The sequence below is a fragment of the Alosa alosa genome, chromosome 15 (assembly GCF_017589495.1).
Source record: "Alosa alosa isolate M-15738 ecotype Scorff River chromosome 15, AALO_Geno_1.1, whole genome shotgun sequence".
NCBI classification, from domain to species: domain Eukaryota; kingdom Metazoa; phylum Chordata; class Actinopteri; order Clupeiformes; family Clupeidae; genus Alosa; species Alosa alosa.
In genome coordinates, this window is record NC_063203.1 from 12,953,003 (window position 1) to 12,980,144 (window position 27,142).

Here is a 27,142-nt window from a genome sequence, read left to right on the forward strand (position 1 = left end):
GCTGTGTTTTTTTTTTTTTTTTTTTTTTTCATCACATGCTGCTTAGCTGGGTACTGTCGGCTGTCTCTGGCTGCTTTTTTAAATTATTTTAGTGGTGTTATGGATCTGATCCATTTAGTGTGTGGGTGATATGTGAGATAATGAAGGCCACCTACATGAAGATTTCCTCTAAATTACCTTAATTTCTGATGTGTGGATGACCTACAAGTGACATCAGAGGACATCATAGTATTCTAACTGAGGACAAAAATGTACATGCTATTTTATGCTTATTCTCCATTACAGACATTCTTCTGTCCATTGCTGTCTTTAGCTGGTTTATTGGTTGTAATGGATAGTGAACAATTTTGTAGATACATGGCTTCAGCACTTGGAGTGGATTGAAAAAAATTACAAATCTTTATTTATTTATTAATCAATGTCTACAGCAACATATTTCCATTTAAAGCAGAATGGAAGAAAAAAAGAATTTCCAGATGTATATCTTTTGACGAATTGTCAAATAGCATAGAAAGAGAATGGATACAGAAAATATAACTTCAGCATCATGTCAGTGGAAGTCAAAACACACACACACACACACACACACACACACACACACACACACAGACACACACTCATTCATACAGAGAGAGAGAGAGAGAGAGAGAGAGAGAGAAACACAGAAAAGCACACACTCACACACACAAGACATGTATAAACAATTCCTAATCTCAGGTATTCTCACTTTTGTATCATATCAAACAAACGGAGCCTCAGACTCTGGGTACCTGTGCTCTGACGGCTCAAGATCTATGCCACAGTTTCTTTCCTAAACACTCTCCGTGGGTGGCAAAACGGGAAGCTGGGAGCTCCATCTCCATCCTTGGTCTTTTTCTTTAACGGGCGCTTTTGACACTTGAGCACCCCACCAAGTTCCTCCATTATGGCTCTAAAAGAGGCACACTGCCAAAGAGACAGAATGGACTCAATGATGATCATGTCAAACAGCAACTGTCACCAGAAGTCACACTGGAATCCTGACACAATCTCACATACATACAGACAACAACAGTAGTGAGTTTTGACTGCATATATATATTTTGCATACACTGAGTAGGTTTCTCATGTACTAAGTGCAGATGGAAGGCACTATACCAGATAGGATAATATTTTATATCAATATTAGTCTTTTGACTTTGACTGAAAATAAAATGTATTTTCTTAAGAGAAATATTCACTTTTACGCTGGTGCATTGTCTTAATTAGCTAAATCTTCACTGACTGGGAATGTTGATGTAGAATGGGCTAGGATTTTTTATTTACCTTCACTGTAAATAAACAAAAATCTCACTCTAATGGAAGTAGCACTATTTTTACAAACAGGAGTCAGGCCAATTACAAGGTAGCTACAGATTACCAACACTGTGGGAAGCATTGCTCCATCAGATCTGATATCGATTTGCATGTTATAATTTCTGTTTTGCCTTCATGGATCCAAGACCAGTCTCTCTTTGATGGGGTTTGTCCTTGGGCAGAAGCTCATAATTATATGGAAATTGTAAAACATGCAAAAGAACTGACAGAAACAGAGCACACATTAATTTCAAATGTCAGAGGTTTTACACCACATCTTAGCTCTGGGGATTTGTGTGTGTGTGTGTGTGTGTGTGTTGTCAGTTCTGAAAGCTTAACTACAAACCGTCAGTTTCAAATGCCTTTCTAATATTGTTCTACAATGATAACATTATTTGCTGGAGTGCTTCCCATAAGATCTTAGACATTTAATCAAAACAGTATGAATGGAGAGATCACTCCTTCTGTATTTTCGGTTCAGATGCAAAACTCAATGAAGAGGAAAAACAGGGAAGAATTACAATGTGTGATTGAGCTACTGAACTCCTTCACTGGTCCTGTGTTAATTAACAAACACTGAAGCAGTCATCTAATCACAGAGTGTGATTTAAAGAACTTTAGAGAACAAAGAAAAAGCGTATACGCCACTTCTGACAAATGCGCTGATTTTCTGATGCTGCAATAAATCTTCTGAAGTGGACCTGATACCATTCACTGGAGAGTTAACTGAAGCACACAATGTGCTTTTTCTAAAGAGCCATTGAACAGGCTGAAAGAAAATTAACTTGACTTTTTTAAAGATAAGAAGTAGAGAAGATATGTGCAGCGTAAAGGGATTATTCATCGTGCACTGATGCTGTCAGCGATACAACCAAAGCCTAAGGGTTAGTTGTCAAATAGTTCTATCCAAACAAAAAGTGTGTCCTACTGTCAATACGATCCAGACAGGTGCTTCACGTCACTAATCCGTCCTTGAAAGAAACAAAAGGTTGAGCATGCAGAAAGAATGTGGCTATGACAAACTCATCCCAAAAAATGTATAAAAAAAACAGAAAGAGAATCACGCAAAGGTTGGTAATGTTGTCACACAATTTAAGAGTCATTAAGCAACTGATACATAATGGAACTTCAACATGCATTTCATAACTTTCATATAACATAAAATCAGAAAATATGAACATTAACAATGGAAAATTGAATAAAACAAAACGATTCTCTGTCCATGAGTAACTGGCAGTGGATATTGAAAAGAATGCAAATCAAAAGAATATCTGGAAATGAACTTATATGGAATATTCATACCTGGATATACAAACAATCATAAAATTATCATTCACCACAAGTTACCAATAAAATCTCAATTGATAATATTTTGAAGTTAAGAAGAGAATCCAGATGAATTCCATGTGAAATAGACAAAATAAAATGAAATAAAAATACATGAAAAGGCTAAAACAGTCAAGTCCAGTATGCCGTGTCTTAAAAAGTGAGATGTCTCACCATAAATAAGAAAAGAGAGGATAATATCCGTGTAAAGAGAAACATGTCTTCAAGTTTTCTTTCCACTCTAATCGCTACATCAAACATGGACTAATCTACAACATGGTGAACTCCTTGGTGGCAAGTCCAGGCACCAGTCACGACTCAAACCTCAAACCTCAAACCTCCAAAGCGTCTGTTGGATACACGGCCAGCTGATCTGCGTGGGCCGACATCCCAAACTAACGCTGGGCACAAGTTCCCTAACATGATCGTGAAATCGATCGTCGATCAACTGATCAATTCCGCGAGTCGCTTTGTGCACCAGGGGGACTCTTGTGGGGGGGGGGCACGCCCACTCTCGGGTCAGTACTTGTTGTGCCACTCACACTGGCCAACACTCACCTCCTCCATGTCCAGGTTCTTGCGCGACTTGTAGATGAACTCGCCGATGGCCACGAACACGGAGAGCACGAGGCCCGCGGCCAGCACGATGAAGATGCCGCCGATGTTCTCTACGCCCAAAGCGCTGGCCTCCTTGCTGTCCTCCTCGGGGCAGCCGTTTCCACGCCACCACTTCTCCTTCATCATGTGCAGCTTCCCTTCCTCCTGCAGCTGCAGGATGGCGATGGTCACCTTGTCCCGGTACGGAGAGCCTAGAAGGGTCACAAGTTGAAAGACAAGAAGGAAAGAAAAAAAGAACAAAAGGGTAAAAAAATAGTAAGAGTGTGTGTCATTATGATGTCATATCAGGCAACCTTGACAGGCAGACAGGTCAACCGTCATGTTGCTGTCAGTGCTCAATCATGTGGTTTTGATGAAGTATATGAGGGAATACTGTCAAATACTCAAAGACATATTCAAAGATGTCTCAATTATTGATGCGACAAGAAACATGAAATGTTTCATAACAGGAGTGGCATCTATTATTTAGGAAAAATGTTACTTACTGAAGGAAATGCTTGACTGCTCTCTGTATGCTTTTTAATTTTTTCTACCAAAGGGACTGTTGGATAATGTAATGTAAAGATGTAATGTAATGATTGGAGACCATCATTGGAGTCTTGGAGCAGCCATCACTGGCAACGTCATTTTGTGATTGTTATCCTTCATCGTTATTCACTAATAAAGGACCACTCTCCTACTATAGGCATGTTACCTCACCACCCACATGTTCACACACACACACACACACACACACACACACACAAACACAAACACAAACACAAACACACACACACACACAAAAACACACACATTTCATCTCTAAACCACAGCTTCTTACCAATGGGGGTCCCTACTCCGTAGCCCTTGGAGTCGATGAGGCCTCCGATCTGTGTGAGATTGCAGTTCCTCTGGCTGATGTACTCGATGCTGGTGGACTCCATGAGCAGTGCGTAGTCAGTGGTCAGCACTCTCTGGATGCCCTCGCGGTTGTTTTTCACCAGGGCCGTATTCTTCCGGCTACTCATGAACGCCCACATCTTCTCATACGTGGAGATCTTCGATTTCTGCCCAGGGGGGATTAGGGGGGGAGGGGGGCGGCAGACAGAGAGGGTGAGTATTAGGGAGAAATGAGGAGGTGTGAATGAACTGACACTGTGTGCACTACAAGGCACATGGTGGATGAGATGCATTGTCGGAACTGTCACACTTATGGCATAGCTTATGGCCCCATGTCCCATGAACAAATCCCCGTCTGCTCTCTCTCTCTCTCTCTCTCTCTCTCTCTAACACAAAAATACACACACAAAAACACACACACACATACAGAGAGATAGAGGCACATACACACAAACACACACACACACACACGCAGGCAGGCAAACACAAATGACAGCTGTGCGCAAATCTCCCCAAGCACTGATTCAATTTGTTCAGTACATTCAATATGGCTCCTGCTTGTCAAGATACACACAGAGTAATCAGCCTTCATGGTTTTCAAGGTGGAGGGACAAAAAATGAAACTCGTCCTATTTTCGTTTTGATGGGACGGTGACCGTGACACATCAAACAGGCAGATGTCTCTCCCGCCCCTCGCAAAATAAATGCCAGCTCCTTCACTAAACCGCATTATCTCCATATTTCTGTCCATCAGTGCGGTGGGGACCTTGCAGTGGAGACGCACACAATTGATGCATGGCTGTAATATCTTAAGATGAATGGCTGAAAATAATCCTTTGTGTAGGCTTGCTTGGCTATATATATGGCCCACACAGTGGAGAGATGGATACAATGAGAGACAGCAGAGTGTGTCTGTATGAGGAGGTGCTTGGATTTCCACACTGAAATAGCCATGAAATCAGGTATCTAGCTCTGCTTAAAAGATGGAAAAATTGGCTCGGAGTAGTGTGCACTCAGGCAAGGAATGTAATGCCTCTGATGTTCATGTTCAAAAGTAGTTGATGTGTTATTAACCAATTACATATCCTTACAGAATATATCTACAGTATGTTAAAACCCCTTCACTATCTTTGTTGTACATCTCAATTAAATGTGTCCCCTCCATAATTATCTGCTTCATGTTAGTAGTTGTCGTCCATTGAAGCACAAAATGACTTAGTAGAGACATTATGATACTAGACCGGAAATAAAGGTCAGTCCAAAGACTCCCACCTTGAAGAATGTCATGGTCGAGCCATCTCTTACGGCACCATACTCGATTTTCGTCTGCTTGGCCAAGTCGTCGGCCGAGTCGATGGGCGAGTCCATCCTCTCCACCGTGAGGAAGGCAGCTAAGTTGGCAGTGTAGGAGGATATAATGATCAGCGTGAAAAACCACCAGATTCCTCCAACGATCCTCGTGGAAAGAGCTTTGGGCATCAGCTCTGATCCTGTGACAATGGCATCAAAAGGAGATGGTCAGATACCACATGGACACAATTATGATGTAGTCCCAGATACAGTAAGGGAGATTCAGACTGGTTTGATTGCTTTACTCTCCCACAAGTCACACTATACTACATTCCTCAAGTTCATTTAACAGTAGGAGGTTTTTTTATTATTACTGTATTATGTATGGCACATGATGGGCAGTACAGTAAAGTCTAGACAAACATTCAGTCAGTTTAAAATGTGTGGGACATTTTTCAACGCCTTGACATCAGAGGAAAACGACGTTGCATAAAGTCCAGGATACCTTGCTGCATCAGAGCTCCCACACCGAACCATACACTGTTGATTAGGGTGAAATTATTCTCCACCACATCTGAGTCAGGGTTGCATGGGTGAGGGTTGTACCACTCGTATGGGGTAAACCTGAAGCCAGAGAGGACACGTCATGACCACAGGTACAGTGTGAGTCTGAAGCTATCTATCTACTGTATCTGTCTGTCTGTCTGACTATCAAGATTTCTAGATTTCGATATATCTAGATCTAGATGTGATGTGATTTTTAGCAACTTATTCAAAGAATAAAATCTGTGTGTGTGTGTGTGTGTGTGTGTGTGTGTGTGTGTGTGTGTGTGTGTGTGTGTGCGCGCGCATGTGTTTGTGTGTATGTGTGTGAGTGCTCCACAGCAATAGCTTGTTGGCTGCCAAAGTGCTATTTGATTCTTCCCTCAGCAGCCTACAGCCTCATATGAGCATCACGGGCCGATCTGCCTGGGATTGTTTCTACCCTTAACTTCAGGGCTCTAATTGCTCTTCTCTGGCATCTAATTCATCGGAGGAAACATCTTTCTCCAATCAGCGCTCGCTCCCCTCTGGCTCTGTACCCTGCCAACAGCTGGTCCGGACATCCTCAAAGCGCTCAGAAACACGAGCCGAGATTAAATTAAATCTCAATCAACTTACCAGACACTTTTATCTCTGTCAGGCTAAGAATAAATTCACCACAATGAACACGTAATTTGCGTACACCTGTTCAGGTTCCGAAAACGTCAGAAACCACAAACAAACAAAATAGCAAAATCATTTTAAGCAGAGACGGGGGAAAAAGATATTTAAGAAATCATGTGTTTTATGAAAAACAGCAACAACATCAAGAGACCAGGATGGACCTGGATAGTCCTTACCTTGCAATGACAAACAGCACACAGCTAACGCCCAGGCAGGCCAGCAGTACATACATCCAGATGTCGGGGGACAGGGGGTTGAGGAAGGAAAACACCCCTGGGTTGGTGCCATTGGGCTTGTGGTAGAGAATACTAATGCCCAGAGTCATGAAGGGTTTGGAGAAGTCGATGACTTTCTCCCGCACATAGGTGATCGTCAGAGGAGCGACAGCCAGGTCTGCCACCTAGGATAAGCCAGGACTTGGTTAATACAGTACAGTAATAGGTTTATTTAACCATTTAGTTATTATTCCAGCGCAGGGATTATTACTGTAATTAGCCTAAAGATGAGCTGTACACATAGGCTTCAGAAGACTAATTACTCAGGAATACAAATTTCATTCTGGTTCAGTGAACCATTTGGAGTGTTACGGTGATGCCACAGTGGACGTTCTGTCTGAGATGAAGAGTTATATTAACTTTTATAAGCAGTTAAGGTCCGGAACCCTGGAGGGGTCATTGCAAGATAAGTTTTGGTAAATATTCAGAATATAGATCAGATATATCAGATATAAATCAAGCGCACGTTTTACTACCTTTATGCTTATCATTGTTAATATTATTCAAAATATGAGATTAATTAATTAATTTTGTTTAATCGTTTGACAGCCCTACTTAGATCCAATCTATTTGAATTTCATCTGGCTTGCCACTCACTGGTAATGCCTCTAACCCAATCAAAATGCAAAAGGAGCACTTCTAGACCACACAAGTCACATGGTTGTATCTGTACTCACGTGGTCTATGAGCTCTCTGACCATGCCGTTCCACTCCCCTTTGTCATTCTGTGCTCCGTACTTGCCATCGGACACTAGTTTCACCTCATATGAGAAACCCAGAATGTTGGACAACTCCTTCAACAGGTCCAGACAGTAGCCCTCAAAGCGGTCATTTCCATACAACGGCTTGTCAGACTTCTTGTGCATCACATAGGGATTTTCCTGTGAAAGGCAATTTCATTGAATAATTTCATAGTTATATTCATCATGACATATCAGCATATCTTAGTCATTTTTCTCCCATTATTAAATCTTACCAGAATTGTTGTGACTACGAGTGTCCGATTTGCCATTGAGTCTGTGACATTTGTTGACTTGTCTTTGTTGCTGTCAGTCAAATTAAGGCCTGTGTTGGAGTTCCATACGCCAATCTGTGAAGATGTCATCAAACAAAGTTACATAAATAACACAAACACTCTTTGACACTAATTAAATGAGCAATGGGTTTATTGTCATATTCAGTTATTTTGATAAATTGATATAATGAAACGCAATAAAGATTTAAACACAAAAGAAATAAGTGATAAAGGGATAACCAAACATGGAATTGTGCTGGGGATTGGGAAGAGAGAAATGATGCAATCTATTGTGTGCATAATGAATTTTTATTATAACACTACATCAAAGTGAAAGAAAACCTGAGAACATTCCAGAAAATAAATCAGGAAGCAGTTCCTTCCACTGTGAGAATTTGAAGTGATTACCAAACTACTTGTGTGAATACATTGAGCTCTTCTGCCAGGACAGCTTATTTTGTCAGTTACAGACATGATCTATGCTGTCCTTTATTTAACTCCCGTCACGATGTGCAGTGATGCTCACACAGAGGGGCTCCATAATGAACTCCACTTGCTCACTCACTCACTCACTCACTCACTCACATACACGCTCATATGCACGCACGCAGGAGAGATCCCTCTCAGTGACAGGCGACTGTGCAGGCACAGACAGTCAGCGAGGGAGGAGGACAGTGAAATGAACCCCAGTAATTGCCCATATGACACTGTCAGCGCGAGTGCCTTTCTCTGACAGGAACAGGGAAGAGCGAAGAGTGTCATTTGCTACGGAACGTCACCTTTGCTTAGCCGCGGCCGTCATTACACCATCGCCTGAGTCGGGCGAGGGGTGATAGGCTTACACTGTTGTGCGACTGCTGATTAACATGGTAATAAACCTGTGTTTTATTAAGCGGCAGACGGCTACACCGAGGGCGACTGTTTGAGCCGTCACTCTCTGCTGATCTGCTGACTAAACGCTGATGCGATGTGGGAGTGAAGAGGCAGGGGCAGTCCAGGGGGACCGTTTGGTGGCAGGGAGGTGACATTCCTGGGCAATGGGGAGCAGGAAACACCAAACCACAATGGGACCAGGGCCAATGTAATACAAACCTTCTTCCACACTTTATTTAGTCGGCTAGTGCCCTCTATAAACGTCTTTTAGGGAGAAAGAAAAACACATTTTGACAAAAAAAGACATGCATTAAAACACTGTAAGACACGCATTAAAACACTGTAAGACATGCATTAAAACACTGTAAGACATACATTAAAACACTGTAAGACATGCATTAAAACTGTATGCACCATGATATGGAAGCACACTAATCATGTCATCTGGAGTTGTGCTGATTTCTGATAAGAGGTAATAAACCGAGGGAAGCTGAGCTCACCTTCTCCATGCCATCCTCCTTCAGGCTGATGACGTCCAGGTCAAAATCCTTCCTCAACCCATCCGTCTTGTTTATTATGATTTGCCCCGTCAAGCCGCCCCATTGCACCTAGAGGGAGGGAGGGACAAATGAGAAGTCATTCCCTCCGTTTAGCTAAAGTTTGGTTTGGTAAACCTGTGTCACGTCACACTGATGCACATATGCATTCACATACACACAAAGACTGACGCTTCCTCACACACACACACACACACACACACACACACACACAGACACACATAGACACACACAATTTCTCTTTGAGAATCTCTGACAACTGAGAGAGAGAGAGAGAGAGAGAGAGAGAGAGAGAGAGAGAGAGAGAGACATAAAACTTTGCTTTGATGGAGATGGAGCCAACCACGTCATAGGGACGCAGATCTAAAACAGGTGTAGTTTATGAGCCCCGTTTGGCTCGGAGGTTCTATGGGCTGGAATGACGAGGCGCTCTTAAGAGCCAGCCAAACTCTATTACTCTGGCCAAGGTGCACTTCTGTCCATTTGACAGTCATAGAGTGTGCCTTTCAGAGAAAAGGGTCTATTTAAGGCACTTTAAAACAGTGATTCTAATACTGCAAGAGGATACTCAGCATTTCGTACAAGCAGTGTGATGACAAATAGGATTTTTGGCCACTTAAGAGAAGAGGATTAATGATCATTAAGGATCAAGGTAAAACCTGAAAGAAAACCTGTAAATGGCAAAACTTTAGAGCAGACAGTCTCTCTTTAGTTTTTAATTCACTTCATTTAGTTTACTTGTGAATGTGAAATGTGAAAGTAGGACTCAAGGTAACAACAGCAGTGATATGTTGCCCTAATGTGCTGGGAAGAAATAACACAATCCTCCCATTAGTTTTAATCTTTTCCTTTAATGACCCCTTTAGTGAGGAGTAGTGAGTAGTCATATTATTCTCAGGCTTTATGAAGAGCTGTTTCCTAAGACAAAAAAGAAAAAAGAAAAAACACTTTCTTGCTGCAGGGGTAATTGAAGAAGCTTTCCTTTTAGGTATTCTAGGGTTCCATCAGTCTGAATTTTAAATCCCCCTTCAGGACATAATGAATAAAAAGGCTTTTACAAACATCAGTAATCTCTGCTTTAGCCAGAGGCGCTATGGATATGTGAGCAATCACTATGTAATGGCTCTGTGCTTTCAGCTTATTCACACCTAATACGCATATTAAAATGACACATCTGCAAAATTTTAAGGCATATAAAAGGCAATGGAAGCACTTCAGTAACTTCTTAATAGCCTTGTTGATATAGAATCAAATATGGGACATTGAAGAATACACTAAAGCTCTTCACACCTGGGAACATTTTGCTCTCTCCTAGAGAAACACCCTCTAATTTCCTAGTATCTCCAATAGGAATGAACTTCGAGAGGCCTTCTTCAGATAAAGCCAAGGGGAAATGAAAGTGTTTGGCAGACCCTTAAGACCTCTGTCAGTGGAGGGTTTGATTACTATTCCAGATAGCGGCTGACTCCTTAAGGAGTCCGGCAGCTCGGAGCCACATCCGGACCACCCCTGAGCTTGATCGGGGCCAGGTCCGTCTATGACTCCCGTCGGGAGGGTGAGTGTTACAAAATCCAACCAACAGTTTCAGTCAAATTGGATTACATAACATAAAAGTTAGACAAAGTTAACAAAAAGAAGATGCGAGTGTGTCAGCGCCTGTCTACACCGAGGCGCAAGAGAGAGACTCCATCTTCCACCTACAGGAAGCAACAGGAGACAGTGCAGGGTAGGAGCAAGGCAAATGGCAAAAACATTAGTGCAATCATAAAACAAAGGCAGCACTAACCCAGCACCATGTAACAATGAGTCAGTCGGTCAGTCAGTCATGGTGGTCAGCCCCATGCGAGGCCATGTGTGGGTGGTGGACGTGCACGGCCGCTGCTTTGATGAGGGATCACACGTGGCTCCGCTCCGGGACCGCTTGGCCTTTGCGGGAGATTTACTCATCATTACATTTCCCACGGCAAATCCCCACTCAATCCTATCCACCCCAATAGCCAAGCATCTGATGATGGAGGGGTCATCTCATGCGAGACACCGCGGGCGCAAATTATCCAACATCTGCTTTAGGGCTCGTACAAGACGCAACAACACCCAGCGGAGCCGTCAGCTCAGAGGACAACGAGACGACGCAGTTGCAAATGTTACCTTTCACTCCAGACACATCCCCATAAATGTCACACTGATTACATTATAGTTCAATTGAGCGGTGTTCTGTGTATGTCTCTCACTGAAGGACCTCTTGCTCTTTAGATAATGAACAATGACAGACATATTATCTGTTTTTTTTTTTTTTAAAGGATGCTGTTAGCCACATTCTAAATATCAACACAGTGAAATACTAAGGACTGCCTTGCTCAACGCACTAAGATTAAACAAGAACAGTAACAGCAGAGAGTCTTAGGTTACTTGGTGTTTTAAGCCCCCAACGTCGTCTTCCAGGAAGCTGCATGGAAGGCACTAGGGTTAGGCAAGGGTTAGGGTTAAGGTTAGGGTTAGGTGCCTTGAAGTTGACGGTCGCAGCATTGCATTGAAGTCGATGGTGGGGGCTTAAAACACCATCCAGCAAGTCTTAGGAACAAAGAGCCGTCTCCGTTGATCTGAAAGCATCAATACTGCCATGTAATGAATACTGTGAGCTTTTCTGCTGCCTCAAACTTTACAAAATGTTCTGCACTGTAGCAGAGACCCAAGAAAAGTCCCAGTGCTCTGATTCTGTCACTCACCCACACTTTGTTTACTTTTCTGTCTAATCTAGGGAGGACATCCCTACAACGTTACCTCCCACTGCTATATCTCTGAAGAGATTACAATATGGCTGTCTAATGCATTCCTTTTCTAGTGTCCTATCAACAAATCCTATTAGCACAATCCCCGCCACTGCTTTGCAATTGTTTGCTACCTATCACAGCTTTCAAACAGTGCTTTGAAATTTACAACAGTAACTCACATGTTTCAGTATCACTGCACAACCATGGAAAGGTGACTGACCATTTTCTCATTGCAATATGATTTTTTTTGTTTTTGTCATATGTACAGTACCTCCTAATCCACACTCTAGTACTAATGAAGCCATGATTATTCCTTCTCACAATGACTGTCAATTACTGTCTATCTCTGGTCTCTCTGTATGCTGGTCTAGCTTTTCATTTCAAAGGTCCACTTGCTCTATTTGTGTGTAATTAGCTCTGTGCCACTAATTAAAGCATACAGAGTGAGTCACAAACATCAGCAGCTTTTTAATAATTAAATGGAAGTAATTACATCGGCTAAAATCAGTCGCATGCCCTATGTTGATTTCCGATGTGTGTGTGAATGTCTTTGCATGTGTGTGTGTGTGTGTGTGTGTGTGTGTGTGAATGTCTTTGCATGTGTGTGTGTGTGTGCACGCGCGCATGTGTGTGTGTGTGTGTGTGTGTGTGTGTGTGTGTGTGTGTGTGTGTGTGTGTGTGTGTGTGTGTGTGTGTGTGTGTGTGTGTGTGTGTGTGTGTGTGTGTGTGTGTGTGTGTCTGTGTGTGTGTGTGTGTGTGTGTGTGTGTGTGTGTGTGTGTGTGTGTGTTCCTTAAATTAACTTCCATCTTGTCATCTATCATAGTAATGTAGTGTGCTCAGTGCTACAGTAAGTGCTTAGTAGTATGAATCAATGATGACTGCTCAAACACAATCTTCATCTTCAGACCTCATAAGCATGCAGCCAGGATGTGTCTCTGACCTATGAGGTGATGACTGAGATATTGATTATCCAGTGAGGCTGTTCTAACTGTTCATACATTTATCAGATAACATTCTTCAGGTAATCAATAACTTGCTGGTGTCAAATGTAAAATGATCAAATTGAAAATTGCAACCTTGGCCAAGTGATCTTATGTGATGGATATACCAAACAATGTAGACCATAAATAGACACATGAATGAGAATTTGAATAGACATTTGTCATTTGACAAATGACTGTAATATTCATAGTTACAACATACTGCATACTTCAAGTCATGAAAGGTTTGAAAATTGCTTTCTCTAGCAGGTAAAGTAATAAACATTCTTGCTCACTGTGTCCCAAAACTACAGCAGAAGCTCGGGACAGAACTGACAGCAGAAATTAGGCACATGATTGACAGCAGAGGTTAGGCACATAACTGAGTGCTGAAGAAGGCAAACAAAATGCCACCCCACAAATTGCAGTGCATATTATTAGCCAGCGAAACAATGCAAACAGAAATGCCACGTTTGAATGGTGCAAGTCCTATTTGCATACACTGAAGCAAACAAACCAAACCTGATTATTATTTTCCCCACCAGCAGCACTTTAGTATAACATTTGCGCAAGATTTTCACTGCTTTAAGTCTGCATCTATAATCATCTTTCTCCACAAACTGAATCAGATGGAGAGAATAATTGTCATCTCTCTAAATATAACACAAATATTGACTCATAAATACGGTACAAACATGGTGGCAAGTACTGCACCTCTTTGAACATGTTGATGAACCGTGAGCCGAAGCGCCAGGGCTTGTGCCGGTGGCATTGTAGGGAGCTGACCGTGATCTGGGAGGCTCGCTGGGACGCCGCCGCCACCATGTACACAGCATCGTACATCAGGGCTGCCTCCGTCTGCAAACACATTAACCCAGCTCAGTGCAGTATTGGTTACTAATAATTGATTTAGGCCTACATGTACTGTATGCATACAGGTAAGTATGCATGCATGTATGTACTGTATATAGGTAGTATGTTTGTACATATGCATGTATATATGCATGTATGTATGCATGCATACAGTATACTGAATACACATATTTTTGCTTTTTCATATCTCTATATTCATATCTTCATATCTCTATATTCATATCTTCATATCTCTATATTTTTGCTTTTTCTGTTCTGATAGATATCTCTCTGTGACTCAGGTGTTCTCAGGTGGCCTGACCGTGTCCAAGAGACGCCTCACCGTCATCATGGCGTCCAGCAGCCCTGTCTCGGGTTTGGGAGGAGCCTGCAGGCGCTCCATGGACCACTTGTCCACCACAGCGGCCACCTGAGGGCTGTCGATGTTGAGGAGCCGGAAGCCTGTCATGTTGACGCCACTGTAGCGGTACGGCTCCAAGTCCAGGGCAAAGAGGTCCTGGGAGGGACAGCCAGACACAGATGGCACAGAGGCAGAGACACAGATGTCAGAGGTACATATTGTACAATATCTACATACATACAGTACACACACACACACACACACACACACACACACACACACACACACACACACACACACACACACACATACATACATACATACATACAGTACAATTCCTAAAACAAGTGCAAACCTCAGATATGAATTGTATCTTATCTGTATACAGAAGACAAATTATGTTGGAGTTAAATATCCCCGAACACTTGTCACTGCCAAGATACAAATGGCTACATTTGGGTTTATTTAATATCAGGACTAAAGGTGTCCTCACAGTCACAGTCAAATGGCAATGACATTTTCAAAGGGCATTCCACCTGCTGGTAATCTATACCACCCACCAGAGAGGTGAAGAAGAAGTGGTAATACTCGGTCATCATTCCCATGGACAGCAGCTGTCAGAAAGAGAAAACATGCCAATGATTTCAGCCCCTCTCTTTCCACTTCCACCACCAACACAATACAGCCCTATACACATTTGACACCAGTAACATATTGCATTTTGTTGATAACAATATCACACTGATATGTGCTGCACCATACAAAATGGGAACATTAATATTTACAATAACAATACAGGCTTGTCAGAGTGACATAGGTGAGATAAGAAATTCAATTCAGTTCAGTTTTTATCTGTCATTGTTACAGGATAACGAAATGTTGTTAGAGCAAAAACAGACAGGCATATAGTTTTAAGTTGTTCACCCATTTGCCTTATATCAATTTACATCCCCATGAATCACTCATTACTTTGTACCAAATTTAACTCCCCATAAATACCCATAGAAAACCCCATAAAGTGCTATGTCCAGTAAAGTGCTTGGTGCAATAATTAATAAATCTAATAGAGGTAGGGTTGTTGGAGTGTTTTTACAGCAATGAAAAGTCCAGGTCACAGGTATTGGGGGTGTATGAACAGAGACATTATGTCACAGAGGGATGTCCGATGGGGAGTGGGTGGGTAGACTGTCCATTCAGCAGCCTGACTGCATGGGGGTATAGACTGTTGGCGAGCCTGCTGGTTTTGGCCCTGATGGACCTATATCTTCTCCCAGAGGGCAGTGGTTGGAAGAGGTGGTGTGCTGGATGTAAATGGATTGCTCTAAGAATCGGCACTGCCACAACACCCTAGCAACTAGTCAATGGCAATGAGTCGGCACAAACAGCTGCATAAGAATGTAAGCTATGAGGCCCGTTTCAGACATATGCACATGTTGTAGGGGTGGCTGGCCCTAGGTGTCAACTGAACTGCAGTTTGTTCTGTGTTATCAGTATGAGAGGAAAGCTTGTCACTGCCCTGCGGCACATCTTGGCCATGGCTTAGAGTCTTCCAACAGTGTGCCATTAGCCTTTCTAAACGTCCTGCTGTTTTCTCTGTTTGTGCGCTGTAATCTGCTGTGAGATCAAAGCGTAGGGAGTGTCTTTTCATTCGCATGGGGCATTGGATTTTCTGCAGGAAATTACGTCCATTAATCCACACGCCCTCTACACGAAAACTGACCCTGCGGCTGAGACAATATAAAGTACACTTTGCTTAAGTACAGAGAGAAAACCATAGGTGTGGTGTGGAATGCATTCCCAGGGGGCCAATTACGTGATTACAGAAATATGACCATATGATTATTGTGGAATATAATGGTCTTTTAAATATTTAAAGAACCCGAAAGAACAAACTTTTTTAGGAAATATATTTAAAGTTTTTTTTTCCTGTTGAGTAGTTACTCTTCTTTAAAGCTTGCCTGGAGAGATGAAACGGTAGGCACCCTTGCGTGAACTTTCCGACTTTCTCACAGTTCTAGGACATGATCAAGCCTGGAGGCATTTTTTGTTCACTACAGATACCCACACGACTTAATTGAAAACACTTACTAAAACAGTTCCTGACAAATCGGTTTAACCTCCACCACAGTGCGAAGGACACACAGTGGAGTGGAAAAGGGCTGTGTGTGTGTGTGTGTGTGTGTGTGTGTGTGTGTGTGTGTGTATGCGTTTGTGTGTGTGTGTGTGTGTGTGTGTGTGTGTGTGGTACCTGCTTGAGGACATATGCAGATGTTTGATAAGAGCAGTCGAAGATGACGTAAAACTCCTTCCCTTTCTTCATCTCCTTGAGTAGCGGCCTCGCGTCCTTATTTCCAGCTGGGAGCTGACGGATTTTGATCTTGATGCTGTATCTGGACGGGGCTTTGATCAACTCTTGCAGACGAATTAACCCTTGAGAGAGCAAATGAAGGACACTGTGTGTGGTTAGCGGGAGAGAAAAGAGCTGATCTTCTTTTCGATGACTCGAGTAAACGTGAGGTCGGAGATTTGAGATTACATGTGAATCACGTTGCAGCTCGCAAATTACAGTGGGCAGTGTGATTAGAGTGTTCTGGAGTGTTACTTTCAGTGTAGACTTCACTTGTGGAATATATGAGAAGACGGCACCAATACCACAAATACGGAGGCCATTTTCGTTCCATTTTCACAGAACATAATCACTGTGATTTTGATTGGTGATATTGTTTACCACGTTTTCCATTCACAAAGAAATAATCATATTTGCATGAGCAAGTGAGAAAATGTGTTTATGTGGGAGTTAATCAAAATAAATATGGTGCACATGAATCAATGCTAAAGCTGTCAGATAGTGGAATAGTACATTTGTAGGAGAGAGATGGGAGCCTCATTAAATGTGTGATTCTGGTAGACCTTTGGTGTTGCAGATCTGACCTCTTCCCTGCTGAGAAGGCGAAGTTAGCAGTCACCTAACAATGACACTTTGGTGTGAACTATTTTCTTGGAATTCTATCCAGAATAAACACTCCCTGCTTTCTATGACCTGACTCTTTTAACCTTACAATTTAACATGCTTGAATGCCTATATTTAATCAGCAATTATATTTCACTTGGCAAATATCAACTTATTATTATTGTTACTATTATTATTATTATCTTTATCATTATTATCATTATTAAAAAAAACAGAGATTACACAGCTGTTTATCAAATTATGGAGAGTGTCCCTAATTGAGCGCCATTCTTTCTCATTAATTTTTCCATCCACCAACACAGTCTACCAAATGTTTAATAAATATGGGTTGTCCAGGAAAATCTCCTGTTTGCACACACGTGAGACACACATATAAGGCATCCTGATTCTGCCCATCAGCCTGAGTTAAGCCCGCTCTCAGCGCTGACATTTGGAGATCCTGGGAAAAGCCCCATAAGGGATCCTGCCGTGTCAGGGCCAGAGCTATGATAAATTATGATGCTCAACCTGGGCCCGCTCCTGCTTGTCGATAAACAGCAAATCTGAAGCACACAACACATTTGCAAGATCGATGTGCTTGGCACACAAGCAATGATAAATGTGCCCTTTTATCAAAGCCAATAAAAACACGGAGCCAACATAGAGAGGGAGCACAGCGAGCTCCACATTCATCCTGTCCTCGCCGAAGACACCAAAGGCACAGCGCATCATCTCACAGGGAATAGATACTGCACTTATGGATCGTACAGTTGATTTCAATGTGTTGTGCCACTCTAAGGACACTGTGAGCTGTGGTGTCACAATCATCCTTTACTGTAGTCTTCCCTTAAGCAGTTTGGCAAACCGATCCCTACAGATACAGGCTACCATGCTGTGCTAGGCCTAGCCTATACTGACCATATACATTCTACACATGGTTGTTTACATTCAACCCACCGGTTGCATCCTCATAGACAACGGTGACCTGCTTCCACTTGTAATACTGCACGATGTCCAGCACCGCCCGGCTGATGGAGGCGTAGTCGGGGTAGAGGTTGATGTAGAAGCTGTCCTTGTTGTCCACGGACGGGTGCTTCCAGCGAGTCTGGATGTGGGGCACCTCCAGTGCATTACAGATGGACTGGACGGCACTGACCGAGGAGCTGTGAGACGGGCCGAACACGGCTGCCACGCCCAGAGCCAGCTGATCACAGGCTGGAGGAGAGAGAGGAGAGAGGAGAGAAGAGAGAGAAGAGAGGAGAGAAACAGAAGAGAGGAGAGAAAGAGAGAAGAGAGGAGAGAACGGAAAGAGGAGAGAGTGAAGAGAGGAAAGAGAAGAGAGAGGAGAGAGAGAGAAGAGAGGAAAGTGGAGAGGAGAGAAGAGAGAAGAGAAAGGAGAGCAGAGAGAGGAGAGATGAGAGAAGAGAAGAGAGAAGAGAGAGGAGAAGTGATGGAGCAGATTTTAAGAGAGCGAAGGAGTGAACAAAAGGCAATCGATGGAGAACAATGAAAGGAGATAGAGAAAGAAAAAAATCAGAGGATAGAGAGAATGCATAGAAGTAATAGAGGAGAAAGGATGAGTGGACAGAGATAGGAATGTAAAGCGTAAGGGCCACCATGCTGACATCCCCCTGAGGGCAGCCCATTCTTAGTGCTTGAAAATGAGACAATAACAATGAGATAAATAGCTGAGGCATTCAGAAGGCTCTTCATTAAAGGAGAGTGTACAAGGCCAGGCACTTCATTAAGGATGGGAGAGAGCCCTAATTCAATTAGTCTCATGTTCTAGATTACACTCACTCAGACACTTACACAGACCTGATGTAGTGGGGACACAGAGGAGGCAGGTGTCTGTCTTAGAGTATGTTGATTTTGGACAATGTAATGGCATTAGTGAATCAGCAGGAAGGTGAAATAAGAAAACATAGTCTTACCTCTTCTAGAGGCCTCAAAGCTGTCAAACAGGTTTATTCTCTGGATGTCGTAGGTCAAAGTGGTGTTTGGCATTAAGGTCCTGTTTCTGTTTATGTTGGTCACAGCAAATTTGAAGGCCAGTTCTTCAACGCTTATAGGCTCATTCTCAAGGGTCTCAAATATACCCCCTGTGGGTAAAGAAACAAAATAGATATCCATATATGGAAGGGGGGGTGCACATTCATTTGATTGCCTCATTGGCCAACTGTCCTGAGATATTTGAGGTGCATCAAGTTGTTGTATATATACATGAAATATACATTCATGTCTGAACATACTGTCATTTCATGGGTGTATTATGTGACCAAAAGGTACACACAATTTGCAACCCTCCTTCTCGAGCTATAACGCACATGCAGTGCATGTATTATAGAAAACAGACAATAGGAAGACAAACATAAACAATCCAGCCTGCCCAGCCTCACAGAGCTATTATGACATGCTGCCCGCTATAAATGACCAGATGCAGAGTGGATTTTGATATGGCTCTTCCCTTGTCTGCCTTGACCTCTAATCTATAATCCAGCCTGCTGTGAACAACAGTTGTCATTAACATACAGTATGGCCAACCACATGCACCCTCCAAGCTGAACTGTAACACACACGGAGCACCAGCTACAGATGACTTGCTTCAGATGCATGAATAAGAAAGATGCTGAGAGTCAAATATCACGCGATAAAGAGGAGGAGGAGGAATATTGCTATGAGGAATATCAGCACAGCTGTAATCTGGTTATTAGGACAAGGCCACAGGTCAAAGATAATATGTAAAACTGACCGCAGATGCCACAAGATAGCACATACACAGACTATAGGTTAGTGATGCAGAGTAGAGAAAAGTGTTGTTTTACTAAGCTTCAGTGTTCACAGTAACTGAATGCCTATTGTTCGAACAACATTACTACAGGAACTAGCTGTTGTATGAATGACGGTAAGAATGAGAGGCACAACCAATGTTCAAACAACTGGGCTTTACAAAACAAACAATTAAACTAAACAACAACTTCTAGTCAGCCACTGCAGAGTTGTGTAGCCACTATCCCAGTGTTGCACATTTATTTGTTGAAAAATCTCCAGCATTCGACACAGATGTCTAATTTTGCAAAGCTCCAATTACCAACGAGATTAACATGCAAAATTCCTCCAAAGCTGTATCATCCTGATACAAAACAGAATGTTGCCCACACAGTGCACAAAACACTCCCCTCCCCTCCCCTCCCATCCCCTCCTCTCACACCAAACACCACGTACACACAGACAAAGACACAGACAAATACACACACCGGCATACACACACACACACACACACACACACACACACACACACACACACACACACACACACACACACACATACACACACACACACACACACACACACACACACAGACTCTCTATCTCTCTCTCTCTCTCTCTCACACACACACACACACACACACACACACACACACACACACACACACACACACAAATTTGCACACAGACCTCACACACATCCAGCACCATCTTAAATTAAGCAAAACTAATTTTTTTAAACAGCATCCCGAGCAGGACTAACAGTCCTGATAAGAACAAATAGTTCTTAGTTGTTTTCATCTATCATTTCCCAACGCTCCCCAGCTGCAGACCACAAAACCAAAATGAAATATAAAAAGAAAACAGCCATTTGTAATTTCCATTAGCGCACACCGCACTCTCGTCCACTGCTTTGAGAGAACTATGCAATTACAGCATTATGGAGATAAACCTTATGATTTAAAGTTGGAGCGGCGCATGCCCTGATATTGGGGCTGATTAAGTCTGCTACTGGAGAACACAGTGAGACAGGACTATTACTTCCTCTCTATCCCAAGCCAGGTTTATTAAAGATCACTATCTATATCACTCTGATGCACTAATGCTAAACATTATGTTCAGATGAGAAATGATACTTTTTTATCCCTCCAGTAAAAAAAAGTTTGAGCGCAGTTTTGATTAAGCTTAACTATCTGTAAGTATCTGAACAATGCATAATACATCAATGCATGAGCATGATGTAACACCTGCCAGCGAGCGTTCAAAAATAATTATTTCAGTTAATTGGAAAGAATCACACACCAAACAGTCTCGTAGGCCTCATTTCAGGAACGCAAAGCACTGCAACAGGTTCAGTGCACAATAAGCAGAAGCATAACACCACTGTAGGAAATGACTCTGCCAAAATGGCTTTCTACCCTTCACATCAGACCTCCATTGTTTCTGTCACACCACCTCCAAGGGAGAGATGAGGTGAACACCACCATAATGCTTGTCAAAAAGCCATTGAGACCAACAGTACATCTTTCATTTGTAAGCACAAAATGCTTCACTGCGGGTCCGAGTATGCCAGGTTTGGAGATGTGTGTGTAAATGTCTCTCTCCCTCTGTGTGTGTGTGTGTGTGTGTGTGTGTGTGCTTCATTTACAAGGGAAATATAATGCAGTTAGTTTTAGACAGCCAAAGGTTTGCTTCTTTGAATGGCTGCTTACACAAAATCACATCTATGCTCTGTGACATACATACAAACACATGCAACACTTTCCTTCAACTATACATACATTGTTTATAATAAAGGCCTTATATCATTATTACACTTGATAGATATATGATAGATTATATACAATGGTATAACCGTGTTACTGTAACATCACACTGTCATTGTAATAGCAACTGAATGATGAATAAAGTGAACTAAATTGATGTTTTGATTTGTGTTAGTAGCCTTTGTCCCCATGACACACACACACACACACACACACACACACACACACACAGATTCACATTCACACATGCATGCACACCCACATATGCATTCACTAAAAAATTTGATTTTAGATTGTAAAATTAATACACACACACACACACACACACACACACACAGATTCACATTCACACATGCATGCACACCCACATATACATTCACTAAAAAATTTGATTTTAGATTGTAAAATTAATATATATAGAGGGATATCATTTTACAATCTAAAATCTAACCAGCTAAATGGTACTGTGGAAGCCAGCTTGTCTGTCCCTATTGCAACTGGATCAATAGAAATGACTGTCAGCCCTGGTGTTACAAGCCTTCATCATACCAATCTGGGTTTTCATCAATTGTTTTTATCACTGTCGTACCTGGCTACCACTTTGACAGACATCTAGTTTAGTTTAGAGTGATGTGATATAGGCGTAGTATAACTTAATCAGCTGACAATGAATTAAAGCCACAAATCAAATCAGTGTCCCACCCTGTGTCTCTCTGGCTGTCCAAGATATGACATCTCTGAAACAATACCTCATAAAAGGCAGAAGGCTCCCCATCCCTTTACAAAAACAACAATCTTTGTATGGCCACTTGTGAAATTGTGATTGATTTTTAAAGGGGTCTGCGGAGTCAAAAGAAGGAGGGTAGCTGGCTCGCCTGGGCCTTCGGTTGTGAATGACCTTTTTCTTTTGGTCAGGCAGCGCCGAGGAGCACAGCCTCCTGCCTCAAACTGAGAGAGCCTTGTCTGGACTCACACGCTCAGAGGAAAGCGTGCTTTCAAGTGCCATTCCTAATTACGACTAGCAAGCCTGACTGCGCTGCACGACTGCTCCAACCTGTTCAATTCTCTCTCTCTCTCCATTTAGGGGAATTATGAAACTCTCAAGGGAGGACTGAGAGAAAAGACAGACAGACAGACAGAGATAAGGAGATAGAGAAAAAGACAGACAGAGAGAGAGAGAGAGAGAGAGAGAGCAAGAGAGAGAAAGAGAGAGAGCGAGAAAGTTATTCTCCTTTAAAAAGCCCAGGTAATGGCTTAACATTTCGACTGGCATGTTTGAATGTTTGAGTGTGTCAGCTTAAAGGCACTTGGAATGCAAAAAAATGAGAGGCAGTCAGGTAGAAATTCCTCATTCAGGTGTTAATTCACTCCATACTGTTCTTCTTCACACGCCTGAGGACAGCTCATTCCAGCCATTTCCTAAAAAAATAACCACCTGTCTCCCCAATGATGATAATTGCAACAGTTCTAACCACATCTGCCAGTAACTGGCATGTTGTTACTGACATACACATTTTCAGACTTTATGTGAAGTTTATATTCAAATTTTAATATGATCATCAACTCATTCGAATGTCACTCAGCAACCGTAGGATGACATCACATCTACCCATCCTGGTGCCTTCACCAGAGCCCTGAAGACATCATGGGTCCACACAGTCCCAGTGGCTCTAGTTTAGGTGCTAATGTAAGTGTACTGTGGCTCAGTAGCCTTTCCGTTTTACTTTGTCCACACCCCCTTGATTGATTCACTTCTCATAAACACCTCTGAGTGTATTAAACAGCAGCCTATCATCCAAGAGGTCCGCAGTAAATCTGCATAGATTATTCACTTCTTTGGCAAGCCAGAGGAAAAAGAGGTTAGCCTGGCATCAGTGCCTTGATGACAACAGCGATTCATTTAGGCCCCCTGGGAATCAAAAGAAACCTGCAGCGCATTGGTTCACTTCCATTCCTCTTTCCCAGTCACACACTCTCCACTCTCTCTCCCTCTATCTCTCTCTCTCACTCTCTCTCTTTCTCTCACACACATGCACACACACACACACACACACACACACACACACACACACACACACACACACACACACACACACACACACACACACACACACACACACACACACACACACACACACACACACACATTATCCACCTCCATCGCTCTCTCCCTCTCTCTCCATCCCCCTCTGTGTGCTTATTAAAATATTCATGCGGAGAGGGAGCGTGACCGGACGCCTCAACACCATTAATATCTGCTCTCTTTCTGCTGCTACCATTTTGGAGTTTAAATAAGTACGATTTCTCAGCGAGGCAGCAGGGAGGCCAATCGTGACAGAAGGGCGGACAGATGTAGGGGGGTTGTGTGGACACTTTGTGGCACCTTGCAAAGAGGGGTGGGGTGTGGGGGGCACACAACCAGAGGTGGCTTAATTTATTGCAGTCACCGTAACAGGTTTGCAGAATGTAGCTTCATTTAAAGTGCTCGATGGCATCCGTGTGGGAAAGACTGAACGGGGCGTTGATGCAGAAGTGAAGTATCTGGGGCAATAGGGGGAGGAAATAACTGTTTTCAACCACCCAGTCTCCGCTTGGACTGCTCAGCGATCTCTCAAAAAAGGAACGCTTTCCCCAAGAGTAGGCATTATTTGATCGAGCTGGACACAGTGAATGACTTTCTCTGCACATGAGCAGAGAACAAGACTGCAAAGCTGATGTGGACAAAATAATCCTGCGTGCTCTTCAGCTGCCACGGGAGCAAGCAAATGCTCATTCAGTATTGTTATTGTACTCACACACACACTTCAGAATACTGTCCACCCTATCTATGCCACAGTTCCACAGTTAGACCTTTTTAAACCCCTAAAGGCACTTCCCCTTTATCATCAAGTAACCAGAAACACATCAATTAAAACCAGCCTCATTCCTTCAACAATCAGCTTCCTTTCTATGACAAATAATTGATCTATCTATTAATTTATTGCCACGCAAATACAGTATATTGAACTTACCTAATATCAATCATTATGTTGTGAAAGGGTAACAGTAAAACAAGACACTGGCATCTGTGCTGTGGTAGATTAATCATGTCTGCTTTGCATGTCACTAACATTCCACTGGAGATAAACCAGCTGATGGGATGACATCACCCACATGCAGGAGAGAGACAGAAGGCATGCAGCTCCTCTCTTTAGACACGGTGGACATTAACTATTGAAAGGGTGATGCAGAGGTCAGAAAGGAGGTCATGATATCACAGTAAACAGTACACTATTAGCTGCTCCACTAGTCCTTACTGAAAACTCCATAAGAATCTATTTACAGTCTGAAGGCAAGACCCGTTACTGTGGGACAATGGAAGTCACCTATAAACAATTTGACATTGTACAATGTCCTTTCTTTAAAGGAGAATTCCGGCCTATTTTTCACATATAAGATATGATTGGCCCCAGTGTGTACCTCTGTAGTTGCCTGTCTGCTCTAGCTGTTAGCTGCAGCAACTCGAGCTAGATAGCACTTTTCACAGATTTTGGGTTTTTTCCCCATACCAACGAAAAAGAGAGATACAGATATCTATGTGAAAAATGGACGTAATTCTCCTTTAACATCATTTGATAGTTCTCTCTCTCTCTCTTACACACACACACACACACACACACACACACACACACACACACATACACACAATATGGGCCTGCCCTGCTGTTTGCTTAGAGGTCTGCAGCTCCTCTAAGGCACTGGAGCATTGCCACTACAAATTAGTATGCTGATGGAAATATATTACCAGCACAGTCATGACTTCATAGACACACAGTGCAAAACCAACCACACACACACACACACACACACACACACACACACACACACACACACACACTTTATTTCTCTCTCACTCTCTCTTTCACACACACACACACACACACACACACACACACACACACACACACACACACACATATACAAACACAAATGCTAATCAGCACCAGCTCCTTAACCTTCTCACCTTGCTCTAATTTCCAACATTAATGAGGCTTTTAGTTTGTCGTACTGTTCTTGTCTTTACCCTTCAACACAATTACTCTGTCAAGGGGCAACACAACTACTGGCAGAGTATGTGGAGAATAATAACTGCACACCATGTAATTGGAGATGATAACACCTGATAAGTCAGCGCAGTGACAGCAATGAATTGAGGAAGGTTCATAAAATATTATGCAGTAACCAGTACATTAACAATCAGCAAAACAGCAGCAGCAGTCTGTGTAGGCTAATGGTAATTGATTGGGAAAGAATGCATCCCTAAATAAATACTTGTGCTATAAATACTGTTATACTGTAATAACTTCACAATTACCTTATTAACCTTCGAAGGACAGTCTAGATTCTTAATTTCTGTTGCGAGTAAACAGGGTACAGAGTTCAGACAGAAACAAAGCAATACTACGCTACTCCAACAATACACTACCTTCAGACACTGAACAATTCAACCCGTTCATCGCCTCAGTTGCATGACTGCACTCCTCCTGTGCTTACTCCAGACTCTTCAAACTTGAGAATACTCTCCAAAACTCTTGATTCTTCATCTTATATAGTAATATTACAGTAGTAATACATTATATCAAATACTACCACTAACAAATATGTATTTGGAATATACTGAGAGTTTATTGAGAAAATGTTGCTCTCAAAACACTTTATTTCAGTGTACACACACACAAACACCCCACACACACACACACACACACACACACACAAATGTGAGAAAACATGACACACCTTAACATAAGTAAATCTAATTATTCTAAGAGAATTTTGCTGATTGCTATGTGACATGCACATTGATCCAGCAACTCAATACTGCATTAACATGTCAATGGGCAAAAATAAACCACTCTCAGACTCTCAAAGATTTGTAAGTACACACAATTAAGAACAGAAAAATAAACACACCATCTGAAAGGTTTTGCTCAGATGATGTGCCATCATATGTCCTTTAGAAGTTCCTCCTATAAGCAATGATGATGAATGTTAGGAGAGTGAAGGCAAACACTAATCAAATCTGTAGGGATTTAACAACAAAGGGTTTATATGTCTTTGTTTTTGCTGTTGTTGTTTCTCCTGCTGTGTTTTCATTGAGACTGGGAAACGATTGTTCAATGCTTTGTCGATCATCCTTGAATATCCATTGACTGTCCTTCATTGTGTTCTATTCAGTGTAAGTTAAAATGTGTGTGTGTGTGTGTGTGTGTGTGTGTGTGTGTGTGTGTGTGTGTGTGTGTGTGTGTATTTGTGTATCTGTGTGTCTGTTTGTGTGTGTG

At 42.3% G+C, this 27,142-nt stretch overlaps 1 protein-coding gene across 2 annotated transcripts in view; it reads right to left on the minus strand.

Annotated features, from left to right (window-relative positions):
• Positions 1 to 395: 395 nt before the first annotated feature.
• The window catches only part of LOC125308354 (glutamate receptor ionotropic, kainate 1-like), a 31,163-nt gene continuing 4,416 nt past the window's right edge, over positions 396 to 27,142 (minus strand). The window contains exons 2-17 of one of the 2 annotated variants that reach the window (XM_048264809.1): positions 19,224 to 19,391; positions 18,247 to 18,504; positions 16,588 to 16,769; positions 14,900 to 14,953; positions 14,322 to 14,495; positions 13,841 to 13,984; positions 9,318 to 9,425; positions 9,037 to 9,081; positions 7,906 to 8,019; positions 7,607 to 7,810; positions 6,831 to 7,054; positions 5,954 to 6,072; positions 5,431 to 5,648; positions 4,100 to 4,325; positions 3,220 to 3,470; positions 396 to 945 (exon numbers count right to left, since the gene is read on the minus strand). In XM_048264809.1, coding sequence (XP_048120766.1) covers positions 793 to 945; positions 3,220 to 3,470; positions 4,100 to 4,325; positions 5,431 to 5,648; positions 5,954 to 6,072; positions 6,831 to 7,054; positions 7,607 to 7,810; positions 7,906 to 8,019; positions 9,037 to 9,081; positions 9,318 to 9,425; positions 13,841 to 13,984; positions 14,322 to 14,495; positions 14,900 to 14,953; positions 16,588 to 16,769; positions 18,247 to 18,504; positions 19,224 to 19,391 — 2,642 coding nt within the window. In that variant the 3' untranslated portion in view covers positions 396 to 792. The remainder of the gene's footprint in view (positions 946 to 3,219; positions 3,471 to 4,099; positions 4,326 to 5,430; positions 5,649 to 5,953; positions 6,073 to 6,830; positions 7,055 to 7,606; positions 7,811 to 7,905; positions 8,020 to 9,036; positions 9,082 to 9,317; positions 9,426 to 13,840; positions 13,985 to 14,321; positions 14,496 to 14,899; positions 14,954 to 16,587; positions 16,770 to 18,246; positions 18,505 to 19,223; positions 19,392 to 27,142) is intronic. The other variant, XM_048264810.1, reaches the window with a different exon arrangement.